Genomic DNA, 13,031 nt, shown 5'->3' with positions numbered 1-13,031 from the left:
CAAGTAGCAAGTAATGCTGAAAAATTTGACTATGTAAGTATCCAAATTTTCCATTACAGATTTTAGATTTTCCTATTTTAAATCTTATGTTGACATTGTCTATACCACTAAACCAGTTTGCTGCTATCCTCAATATGTAGTATGCAGTTATGTGGTTTTTTTAATCCAAATTAATTGACAAGCATGAATCAAATAATAGCGAAAATTAAAATAGCTAGATTTATAACATATTGATTATTTTTTTTTTTTGAGTGGTAAGACTATTGAATGAAAATAAAAATAACAAATATTATGTAGTTTCTTTAGAACATCAGATTGATGGGGTCCCACACATGGCACCTCTATCAATAAGCTACCAGTTTCAGTATTGGCTGGATTTACATAATACTTAAACTATAAGAACTGATCTCCAGGACACAGGAGCAGCTGAAGATCTGGGAGTTGGAGACACCAATCATTGATATCAGCTGAACAGAAACTTTGCGCTGGCCTTAGCACTACTCTTATGATTCAATAATTTTTATTAGGTTTTCAAAGTTTATACATAAAACAGTTCTAACAAAAACAATAAAACAAAGTGCTGTATAGCATTACTTCATGCTATATCAAACAAATAATATACAGTAGACATATACAAAAGGAGAAACAAACAAATAACATTGGTAAATACTATGACATACAGTCGGATTAAGTATTTACAAAGTATGATATTCAAATAATATGTCAGGAGATGGATGTAAACAAACAATTTTCTTGTTAAACTAATTAAATAAGTATAGTGTATTACGTTTATACAAGAATTATAACTAGATTAGATTTAAAATTTTATGTATTGTTGTTAATAAAGTCAGTCCATGGGTCCCATGTTTTATGAAATCTGTTCCAAGAGTTATTAATTAGGGCATGCTTCTCTTCATAGAACTTATGAAGGGATATTTTTTCTATTAGATCGTAAATATTTGGAATTTTATTGGATTTCCAACGTACCGCCAATTCGATTTTGGTAACTAGAAGGATATGAATTACGATGGCCCTGAATTTTATGTTTATTGTATCCGAATCTATCGATAAGAGAGCTAATTGTGGGGTTAGACTTATTTTTGAGTGCATTAGCAGATTTATTATTATAGACTGTTTCTGCCATAAGCTTCTGATTTTAGGACAGCTCCAAAAAATATGAACAATGTCACCGTTTGTATCACAACCTCTCCAGCATGTTGGTTTTTGGCTTGGGAATATTTTAGCTACTTTGTCCGGAGTGAAATACCATCTGGTATAAATCTTATAATAAGCTTCATGTAATATAGCGCAGATATTGGAAAGGTATGTGTTTTTAAGAGCTTTATCCCATTGGTCTTGGGTGAATTCTACTTTCAAGTCCTTTTCCCAACTGGATATGTGTATCATTTTTCTTGTGGGGAGTTCAGAATTGTAGGCATGATAGATGTTCTTATGACTCCATATTAGTTTGTTATTTGGGTTGTTTATCAATTTAAGTATGAATTTGTTTATTTTACATTTGGGTTCTACAAGTTTCCGGATGGTTTTCCTTATTTCTAGGAAGAAGTAAAGATCTTTATCTGGTATATTGTTTTGTAGTTTAAGTTGTAAGAATGAGGTGAAGTTTGTACCATCGTATATATTTTTTATGTATTTTATCCCTGACTGGACCCATCTATCTACTGTCTCGGTATTGTTTGACAAATCTATATTTTTTATCTCAGTATTTTTAAAGACTTCAAAAGTCATTTTGCCTTTGGAGATTCTTGAAATCTTTTCCCAGGAAGTAAATGCAGCATTAATAGTGCTGCTATCATAGGTATTTGATTTTCGTCCTCCAAAGCTTAGTAACTGTTCCAGTAAAGGAGAGCGGAAAGAATTATTTCCTGATAATATTAGTTCCAAGTTAACCCAAGTTGGAGTATTTTCATTTTTTAATAACCAATTGTTGGTTTGTTTTAATAAATTTGAGTAATAATATGCTTGTATATTAGGAAGGCCGTATCCTCCATTAATTTTATTTTTGAATAATGTATTTTTGGCCACCCTTGCTTTACTATTATTCCAGACATATTTGTTGATCAATTTTTGCAATTTGACTAGGAATTCGTCTGGGATGATGATAGGTAGACATCTAATTGTATATAAAATTTTGGGTAGAATAAACATCTTAGCTACCAATATTCTACCAAGCCAAGTCGTTTCGGTTTTGTTGTATGTTGCAAAGTCTTTTTCAATCTGAGATAAGAGTTTATTCATGTTGAGGATTAAGGTGCTTTTAATATCTTTTGTGAAAGTAATACCTAAGTATTCAATAGCGTCTGTAACCCATTCATAATTAACATTATTTCTAAGATTTTCTTGTGCTGTTGGGATGAGGTTAAGAGCTAGCATTTTTGACTTTTTCTCAATAATTTTAAAGTTTGAAACAATGGAGAATTCTTTCAAAATGTTGTTTATTTCATTGATGGAGTTTAATGGGTCGCTAAGAGTCATAATTACATCGTCCGCAAAAAGACTTATTTTAAAGTTTTCTTTCCCTATGGAAATACCTTTAATTTTTTCATTTGACCTGACACATTCTGCCAAAGGTTCCATAATCAGGGCAAAAAGTAGCGGTGATAAAGGACATCCCTGACGAGTTCCATTGGTTATCATAAAAGTTTTTGAAGAGTGGTTGTCTGATTTAATTGTGACTGAGGGGCAGGAATATAGCGCCATGATGGCGTTAATGGATGTGTTGTCAAAGTCAAATTTTTTCAGGGTGTTTTCCAAGAATTCCCACCCCACTCTATCAAATGCTTTCTCAGCGTCAAGCGATAAAAGTAGGGTGGGTGTTCTAGATTTTTTAGCGTATTCAAGAATGTTTAGTAATCTTCTAGTACCGTCTGATACTTGCCTATTTTTAACAAATCCTAGTTGGTCTTGATGGATCAATGATGGGAGAATTTCTTTTAATCTTTCGGCTAATATTTTTGAATACATTTTTACATCTGTATTAATTAGAGAGATGGGTCTATAACTAGTCACTAATTCAGGATCACTATTTGGTTTAGGGATGAGGGTTATATTTGCCTGGAGCATTTCTGCAGGGAATTTTCTGGTGGAAGCTGCGTGATTAAAAATTTTACAGAGGTGAGGTACAAGTAATTGGGAAAAAGTCTTGTAAAATTCATTGGAAAACCCATCTGGGCCTGGGGACTTGTTTATTTTTAGGTTTTTAATTGTTTGTAAAATTTCAGAGTCAGTAAATGGACGATTTAAAATATTTAGCTGATGCTCATTTAGTTTAGGAAGATGGATTTTGTCCAAGAAGTTATTCATTTTGTTGAGGTTATCATTCTGGTCAGAAGGAGTGGAATTGAGGTTATATAGTTTTTTGAAATTACTCACAAATGCTTCTACGATGTCTTTTGGATGGGTATAATAATGGCCATCTGGGTGTTTTATCTTGTGTATCCTATTCCTAATTCTTTTTTGTTTAATTCTACGTGCCATATATTTAGTTGGTTTGTTAACTGACGTATAATGGTTTGTATTTAATATTCTCACATATTTATCATAGTCAGCCAGAAGTAAGTCTCTCAGCTGTATACGCAATTTTATAATATCGACATGTATTTGTTGGCTGGGTTGGGGTAGTCTTTGCTGTTCTCTTTCTTTTTATTTTATTTTTTCTTGTATTTTAGACAGATCTGAATTCCTTTGTTTTTTCAGTCTTGAAGAAATTTGAATCAATATGCCTCTTTGCACCGCCTTCTTAGCATTCCAAACTGAAAAAGGGTTCATAGTTTCAGAGGCGTTTTCGGAGAAATAATTTTTTAAAGATTTTTCAATTTCTTGTTGAAAGTTTGGGTGTTGGAAAATTGCCGGGTTATTTTTCCAGGTGAAATTTAATCTGTCTGGAGGGCCTACTTTAATTGTGCAGAATAAGGGAGAGTGGTCTGAGAAAGTTTTGTCCTTAATTTCTATTTTAATTACTCTGGAGATTGAGAGGGATTCAGTTAAAAGTAAATCTATTCTAGAAAAGGTTTTGTGGGCTGATGAGTAGAAGGTATATTCCTTAGATGTGGTGTTAAGACATCTGAAGGTGTCCAACAGTTCATGAGTTTGAAGCCATTTGTATAATGATGGGTGATGTTGTCTGGGATTTGCTGTCGAGTCCATCTTAATATCAGGTATCAAGTTAAAATCGCCTATTAAAAAGAGATCTCCTTGTTTGTGCTTCTGAATTTTTTCCATTAGATTATTAAGGAAAGTAATCTGGCCACTGTTTGGGGCATATACATTTACGATAGTGCATAGGTGGTCATTAATTTTACTAATAAGGATAAGGTACCGTCCTTCAGGGTCTTGTATTTCAGATATCAAGGAGAACCTAGTTGAGTTACTGATTATCGTAATAACTCCTGCTTTCTTTTTTTCATTAAGGGCTTTGAAAATATTAGTATAATTATTATTTTCAAATTTAGGGTGATTGTTTCTGGCCAATCTTGTTTTTAGCACTACTCTTAAAGAGAACCAACCACTAGGATTTTGCGGTATGAACGAAAGGCAGCACAATACTGGCACTAAAGCCTCTTTCAGACGTCAGTGTTTCAGGTACGTGTGACATCAGTTTATAACACAGATGCCACACGTACCCATGTCATTCTATGGCGTTACTCACATGGCCGTGTTTTCACATGGACCATGGGGCCCCGCAGACACACATGGAGACATGTCAGGTTTTTTTTCTCCGGCAGCACGGGTGTCACACGTATCACACACTGATGTGATCTGTGTGACATCAGTGTGACACGTACCAGAGAAAACACGTCTTTGAAATAAAATGATTTTATTCTCACCTGTCTCTAGCGCTGCTGTCTTCAGCCTGCTGTCACTTGCATCTGACCCCCACTCATTATGCTCATTGCATATGCACCACACCGAGGACCTGGAAGCAGCATCATCATCGGAGACATCAGCATGTGGGATGGCATTTCTGGAAACAGGTGAGTAGCCAGCAGTGTGTGTGCAATGAGTTAGGAGGTCATCGGCATATCCAATGAATTCGGATGACCTCCTGGCAACACTCCCGCTACCACGAGTGTCATGACAGTGACTTCACAGGTTCATCAGAATTTATTGTGAACTCCAATGAACCTGTGATGTTACTGCCGCAACACCAGCTGTGTCGCTGAGGTGCATCAGGAGGTGATCCGAGTTGATTAGATACTCCAATGAACCCGTGATGTCACTGCCATGCCTGCACAAACACTGCTAAGGGCGCCCTTGCAGTGACCTGGGCTGACCTTATGAGGTCCAGGTCACTGTAGGGAAGCACACACAGCAGTGTGTGTGCAGGCATGGCAGTGACATCACGGGTTCCTCTTGAAGCTTTCCACGGTAGGGGAGAGTCTGATATGCTGAGGTAGAGCGCTCCAGAGTATGGGGGAGGCACAGGAGAAATCTTGTACGCGATTGTGGGAAGAGGAGATAAGAGAGGAGTAAAGAAGGAGATCTTGTGAGGATCTGAGGTTGCGTGCAGGTAGGTACTGGGAGACTAGCTTACAGATGTAAGGAGGAGACAGGTTGTGGATGGCTTTGTATGTCATGGTTAATGTTTTGAACTGGAGTCATTGGGCGATGGGAAGCCAGTGAAGGGATCGGCAGAGTGGCGAGGGTGGGGAATAGCGAGGGGAGAGGTGGATTAAGCGGGCTGCAGAGTTTAGGATAGATTGGAGGGGTGCAAGAGTGTTGGAAGGGAGGCCAGAGAGCAGGAGGTTGCTGTTGTCGAGGCGGGAGATGATGACGGCATGCACTCATGTTTTTGCTGATTCTTGGTTAAGGAAAGCATGTCATGGGGTCCTTCTCCCATATCACACAATCAACAGAGCGAGAGATGGCGGTACAATCCAAAGAGCATTTATTCCAAACAAATCAAAACGGTCTATAAAATAATCCACAAAACAGAGGATAAAATTAATCCAGTAACACAAGTATAGTCCGGTAAGCGATAAATGTCCAGGTCTCTCTTTGAGAAGTCTCAGCTTCTACCAGAGGATCAATCTTCCTGCTTCATTCTTGAAATTCTCCAACAGACTGCCTGAATCTCACAGGTAAGCAGAGAGTTTAGTTGAATCCCTGGACCCCTCCACCAGACCTAGCAACAGAAACACTGCAGGGGGTGATTATCTACAGACAATAGAATGTACACATAAGCAGTACAAATAATGGATAGTGAACCATGCCTAAACATGAACCCACACAAAATGGTACATGACCCACAGTATCCCACCATCACAGTCTGCATGAGGTGAAGAGGGCTTGGTTGTGTAGCTTGAAGGATAGAGCAGAGTCAAGGGTTACTCCAAGGCAACGAGCTTGTGAGACTGGGGAGAGTGAGCTACTATCAAGTTTGATGGAAAGGCTTGTTGGAGGAGTTGAGTGAGGAGGAGGAAAGATAATGAATTCTGTTTTGTCCATGTTAAGTGTGGAGACACGGGGGTCAGTGGGTGCTCTCGTCCGCTGATCCGGCCTCCTTTAGAAAGACAGCATGGCCCAAGGCTCATCCCAACTGAACGCCTGACCTCCTTAACCGTGGGCGGAACACTACTCAGACAACACAAGATGAGGGAATCACAATATTAAGACTTTATTGGATCCCCAAACAATTAACGGCACATAACACATAACCAGCAAAACACACAAATGTGACAGGCAAGAGTCTCGCCCTTCTGCTGGCTCACCAGGGATTTAGCATGTCCGTGCCTCAGAGTTTCCAGGGCTACTTACTCCAAACCAGCAGCACCCCGCTTTCAGCGGGCACCCACCGATAATTGAATAATGCCTGATTTAGGAAGCTCGCTGAGGTCCGCAAAGTCTGTAGTCAGATGACTGGATTGTCCCAAGCTTGATTCCTTCCTTAGGTAGTCCTTGATATCAAAGCCGAATCCTTGCATTCGATGTTGAAATCCATATAATGTTATAATCCAGGTTATCGCTTGCCAATCGGATCCGCAGGTCCTAGATTGGTAGCATGTAGCAAGAGTCTCTCTGGGCAATGGACAGTCCTCCTTCTTATACCCCTGAGCTCTCCATTCAGACCATTGGGGTCTTCACGATTGGTGGAAAAGACTGGGCTTCTATTGGCTATATTTCAAGCCATATTCAAATATCCAGAGACAAGGGTGAGACAGGTAAGTTACATCACATCTAGCAATTCACTTAAGGCCCCGTCACACTAAGCAACATCGCTAGCAACATCGCTGCTAACGAACAACTTTTGTGACGTTGCTAGCGATGTTGCTGTGTGTGACATCCAGCAACAACCTGGCCCCTGCTGTGAGGTCGTTGGTTGTTGCTGAATGTCCTGGGCCATTTTTTAGTTGTTGCTGTCCTGCTGTGAAGCACAGATCGCTGTGTGTGACAGCGAGACAGCAACAACTAAATGTGCAGGCAGCAGGAGCCGGCTTCTGCAGAGGCTGGTAACCAATGTAAACATCGGGTAACCAAGAAGCCCTGTCCTTGGTTACCCGATATTTACCTTTGATACCAGCCTCCCCCGCTCTCACTGTCAGTGCCGGCTCCTGCTCTGTGCACATGTAGCTGCAGGACACATCGGGTTAATTAACCCGATGTGTGCTGTAACTAGGAGAGCAAGGAGCCAGCGCTCAGTGTGCGCTGCTCCCTGCTCTGTGCACATTTAGCTGCAGCACACATCGGGTAATTAACCCTATGTGTGCTGTACTAGGAGAGCAGGGAGCCAGCGCTAAGCATTGTGCGCTGCTCCCTGCTCTGTGCACATGTAGCTGCAGCACACATCGGGTAATTAACCCCATGTGTGCTGTACTAGGAGAGCAGGGAGCCAGCGCTAAGCATTGTGCGCTGCTCCCTGCTCTGTGCACATTTAGCTGCAGCACACATCGGGTAATTAACCCGATGTGTGCTGTAACTAGGAGAGCAGGGAGCCAGCGCTCAGTGTGCGCTGCTCCCTGTTCTCTGCTCTGTAGCTGCGTGAGCTGGTAACCAAGGTAAATATCAGGTTGGTTACCCGATATTTACCTTAGTTACCAAGCGCAGCATCTTCCACGCGGCGCTGGGGGCTGGTCACTGGTTGCTGGTGAGCTCACCAGCAACTCGTGTAGCCACGCTCCAGCGATCCCTGCCAGGTCAGGTTGCTGGTGGGATCGCTGGAGCGTCGCAGTGTGACATCTCAACAGCAACCTCCTAGCAACTTACCAGCGATCCCTATCGTTGTTGGGATCGCTGGTAAGTTGCTTAGTGTGACTGGACCTTTAGTAATACAATGGGAAGTTTGCTTAATTGATTTATCTGGGTGTCTGGCCTTCATTAGCCAAGGCAATTACATGAGTCAACAAGAGTCTTGTAGAACAATGAGGGATTATCCCCCATCTATGAACAAACTGTCTTCATGTCTGGCTGAATTTTAAGAAAGTTAACCCATGCTATGCACTGAGTGTCATGTCGTCACATTAAGCTTTAGGAATCGCGCAGAGAAGAAGGATGAAATAGCAGACAGACCTTGTGGAGTTTTGGTTAGTAGAGAAGTAATGTCAGGTCCAGAGAGGTAGATCTGTGTCTCATCGGCATAGAGATGATACTGAAAGCCATGGGACTCTATGAGCTGTCACTACAAACAGCTATCAGTCAAGATTCAGATCATGAATCCATGCATCTTAGCATTTGTTCAGATAAAATCTCCTTTGCATTCAGTATTTGAGTACAGTAATTGCAACGTTTTTGGGTTTTTTTCTCAATTACACAGTAAAAGGTTTTGTTACCTTGTTAGCCAGTTGAAAAATGATTGATTGCTCTCAGTGAGAAAAACAAAATTATAATCTAGTAATTCTGATATTATTGGCTCACAAAAATAAAATAAATGATGTTACAAAGTAGGCTTTGAGATTCTAATAAAGAGACCTAAGAAGTCTCAAAAGCTTGCTTTGTAACATCATTTATTTTATTTTAGTTAGCCATTAAAAGGTATCAGAGCTACAATATTATAGTTTTGTTTCTCTCACTGAGTCAATCATATCACAGAAACACATCTGTTTTCATCCTTACAAGAATGGCAAGTAAAATCGCAATAGCTCATCTGTCTTCCACTAAAGCGGGCTTTACACGCTGTGACATCGCTAGCCAATGCTAGCGATGTGGAGCGTGATAGCACCCGCCCCCATCGTAAGGCCGATATGTGGTGATCGCTGCCTTAGCGAACATTATCGCTATGGCAGCGTCACACACACATACCTGCCTAGCGACGTCGCTATGACTGGCGAACCGCCTCCTTTCTAGGGGGGCGGTTCGATCAGCGTCACAGCGACGTCACTAAGCGGCCGCCCAATCAAAGCGGAGGGGCGGAGATGAGCGGGATGTTCCCGCCCACCTCCTTCCTTCCTCATTGCTGGCGGGACACAGGTAAGGCGAGGTTTCTCGTTCCTGCGGCGTAACACGTAGCGATGTGTGCTGCCGCAGGAACGAGGAATAACTTTGCCCAAGCGATATCAACGATAATTGGGAAGGGACCCCCATGTCACCGATGAGCGATTTTGAACGTTTTTGTGACGATTCAAAATCGCTCATAGGAGTCACACACAACGACATCGCTACAGCGGCTGGATGTGCGTCACAAATTCCGTGACCCCAACTAGATCGCTGTAGCGATATCGTAGCGTGTAAAGCCACCTTAAGATGATACAAAGTCATCTGTCTTCGAGTTAAAATCAGACTAAGTCATAAGATTACCATTCACGCACACTGATCACAATCTTGCATCTCAGCTGTCAGTCATACATGCAGAAATGGCCATGGCCGGCCGCTGCCTGACTCATACCCAGTAGTTGAGTTCGCTGATCGAATAGAACCCTCAAATGGTGTACGACTGCTACTCTGCCTATATTGATGTGTATCTAGATCTTATACACACCTCAGTTTCTTCTGAGTTAGTCTATCAAGCTTAATAAGCACGTGCCAGGTTCCCCCTGCGAGGCCAATAAATTCAGTCTGGCCAGGCAGGTCTTTGCACATGAATATGAGCGTGACAAACGTGGCCTATCAAATCCTTCAAGCACGTGTTAGGGGCCGGGTAGGTCTGTGCACATGAATGTTAGGATTTCAGACCCTCAGTTTCAACTACTACACACATTAATCTTGGTAGGTGGCCCTAATTAAAGACAACAAACATATAACAGTCCCTGGCTGAAGGTGCCACACATGGGTCACCTGTCTGAATTGCAAGTGTACCGCCACCACGCCAGCGGCCAAGCCACTCGGATCCAGAGCTGCGGTGGCTCGAGGGGTCTCCGGATCTGTGGGGTCCGCGTGGACACTCGATTAAAAAGGGGGGATATGTACAGGTTTTTTTTTTGGAAAGTTCATGACGCCACCCACGGTGCGTGGCAATGTGTGGGACCACCGCTGCCGTTGGGGAGCCCAGTGACGATGGTGCGGCAGCCTGATGTTTAACCCCCTCCGTGGGTAGGGGTTTATGTCCCGGGGCCCGTGGGGTAATATGGTGTTTGGGTGTGATTGGGGATAGGAACAGGGGTTTCCAATGTACTCTCTCAGTCCCAGAATAACTACACCGACAGCTTGTAAACCAGAATTTTGAGCGCCACTGCAGCCTGTAGGGAGCACGCCTGGATCCGTTCCCTTGGTGTTGCTGTTGGCCTGTGGCCCTGTCCTTGGCACCTTCGTTTCTGTTGGACTCATGGGTATAAAACTCTTTTGGTCCCGCTCACGTGTATGGCTAACGGAGTGAGCTTGCTCTCAGGGTTCACGTGTAGGATTTCTTTGGACTGTAGTGGGAAAGTCCTATCCCATCGGTGCGCTAGTACCCCGATTTTGGAGAGGGCTGGGGATGACACTTGAAGTCTTCACCCCCGTCGCGTAAATTACCGGAACGCATGAAGCTACTTTCCAGCCTAGGGTCCACGTACCCCGTTGTGCCCTGACCCCTGCCTGGTGACAGCCCAAGGCCGTCGGCCACCCTCCTCGGCAGTCCGTGCCCCTTGACACTGTCCCCTGCGACTGGGGTTCCAGCTACTACCAGGCCTAGACCAACGTCTGCCACCTAGTACACAGGAACTCTCCTCCGTGGCATCTCCTTACGAGAGCCACCACTACTCCTCTCAACTCCACTGTCTCAACTCAACTCGACTCAACTCAACTGTCCTGTCACTTTCCTCATTTTCCCCTCACCAACCCCTCATGTGGGCGGCCCTATTCCCTTCAGGCCCCCCAATGGTGTGTATAGTAGGTTAAAGTGGGCAGTGTTCCTAGGATTTAGATTGGCGTAAGCTATTACCAACACCAAAGGACCAGGATCTATAACCATGTAGGGTGGATACTATGCAGAAGGGCAGATTGCACAATACCATGGGACGACCTAATAGGCCAGGGCGTTACACAATATATAAGAGTAAAGGGTGCTTTACACACTGCGACATCGCTACCAATATATCGTCGGGGTCACGTCGTTAGTGATGCACATCCGGCGCCGGTAGCGACATCGCAGCGTGTGACACCAAGGAGCGACGATCAATAATCGCAAAATCGTTCAAAAACGATGATCGTTGACACATCGCTCCTTTCCTTAATATCGTTGCTGCCACAGGTACGATGTTGTTCGTCGTTCCTGCGGCACCACACATCGCTATGTGTGACACCGCAGGAGTGACGAAACATCTCCTTACCTGCGTCCTGCGGCAATGCGGAAGGAAGGAGGAGGGCAGGATGTTACGTCCCGCTCATCTCCGCCTCTCCACTTCTATTGGCCGGCCGCTTAGTGATGCCGCAGTGACATCGCTATGACGCCGAACCCACCTCCCCCTTGAGGTGCTTCACACACAGTGATGTGTGGAGCTGCAGGGACGACAAACAACATCATACCTGCGGACGCACCGACATTATGAAAATGACCGACGTGACACAGATCACCGATTTTTTACTGTTTCACGCTCGTTCATCTTCTCTCCTAGGCTTTACACGTTGTGACATCGTTACCGGCGCCGGATGTGCGTCACTTTCGATTTGACCCCGACAATATCGCAGTAGCGATGTCGCAACGTGCAAAGTACCCCTAAGAATAAATAAGGAAAAAGAAGATTCAATGTATAACTGGACTCAGTCTGAAGTAGCCTAATAGCCCGTGAACCATCCAAAACCAAATGGAGGAGTGTAAATCATGAAGAGGTGAATAGTAGAGTTGAGCGCGGTTCGCGGTTCGTGGTTCTCCAGTTCGCGGCTCGAGTGACTTTGGGGGCTGTTCTAGATCGAACTAGAACTCGAGCTTTTTTGCAAAAGCTCGATAGTTCTAGATACGTTCGAGAACGGTTCTAGCAGCAAAAAACCCAGCTAATTCCTAGCTGGCTTTCCGCTGTAATAGTGTAAGTCACTCTGTGACTCGCACTATTATAACATTTCAGTGTATAGTGTGCGGGAACAGCGCAATCAGATCACTGCTGTTTGGATAATGGCGATCGCCATTTTTTTTTTCTCCTTGTCTTCCTTCCCTAAGCGCGCGCGTGTAGTGGGGAGGGCCAGCTTGTCAGCCAATCCCAGACACACACACAGCTAAGTGGACTTTTAGCCAGAGAAGCAACGGCATGTGTGATAGGATGTCCATGTCACATGTCCCTGCATTATAAAAACGAGTATGTGCCCGTCCGGACGCCATTATCTCTTCTGCGTCCTTGGTGTCAGACATCACTGGCGCAGCTCCTATCGCCGATACAGCTATATACGCTCCATACACAGCGCTGGACAGCATAGGGATAGCACTTTCTATCAGTTCTTTTAAGGGCTCACACCGGCATGGTCAGAGCCATAGGTGACAGGTCCTGAAATCAGAGTTTAACAGCTACACAAGATGACAGCGTCTGTGTAGCTAAGGTCAGGGATTTCCTCGCTGCATTTCCCCATTAGGAGGGATAGAAAGGCAGGCTTCCTTTCCTCTACCCAGAGACCCACAACCCTGGCACTGTACCCTCCTGCCCTTTGCACACTCAAACTCATTGTTACTAAGC

General features: G+C 43.5%; 1 protein-coding gene across 3 annotated transcripts in view; it reads left to right on the top strand.

The window, feature by feature from the left end:
* LOC142245214 (glutaminase kidney isoform, mitochondrial-like) overlaps positions 1 to 13,031 on the top strand; it is a 1,837,395-nt gene that overhangs the window by 782,323 nt on the left and 1,042,041 nt on the right. For all 3 annotated transcript variants that reach the window (XM_075317734.1, XM_075317731.1, XM_075317733.1), the window contains exon 8: positions 1 to 33. In XM_075317734.1, the coding sequence (XP_075173849.1) occupies positions 1 to 33 (33 nt within the window). The remainder of the gene's footprint in view (positions 34 to 13,031) is intronic.

The sequence above is a fragment of the Anomaloglossus baeobatrachus genome, chromosome 7 (genome assembly GCF_048569485.1).
Source record: "Anomaloglossus baeobatrachus isolate aAnoBae1 chromosome 7, aAnoBae1.hap1, whole genome shotgun sequence".
Classification (NCBI taxonomy): Eukaryota; Metazoa; Chordata; class Amphibia; order Anura; family Aromobatidae; genus Anomaloglossus; species Anomaloglossus baeobatrachus.
Note: the sequence above shows the minus strand (reverse complement) of the source record. Positions and strands in the feature narration are given on the sequence as shown.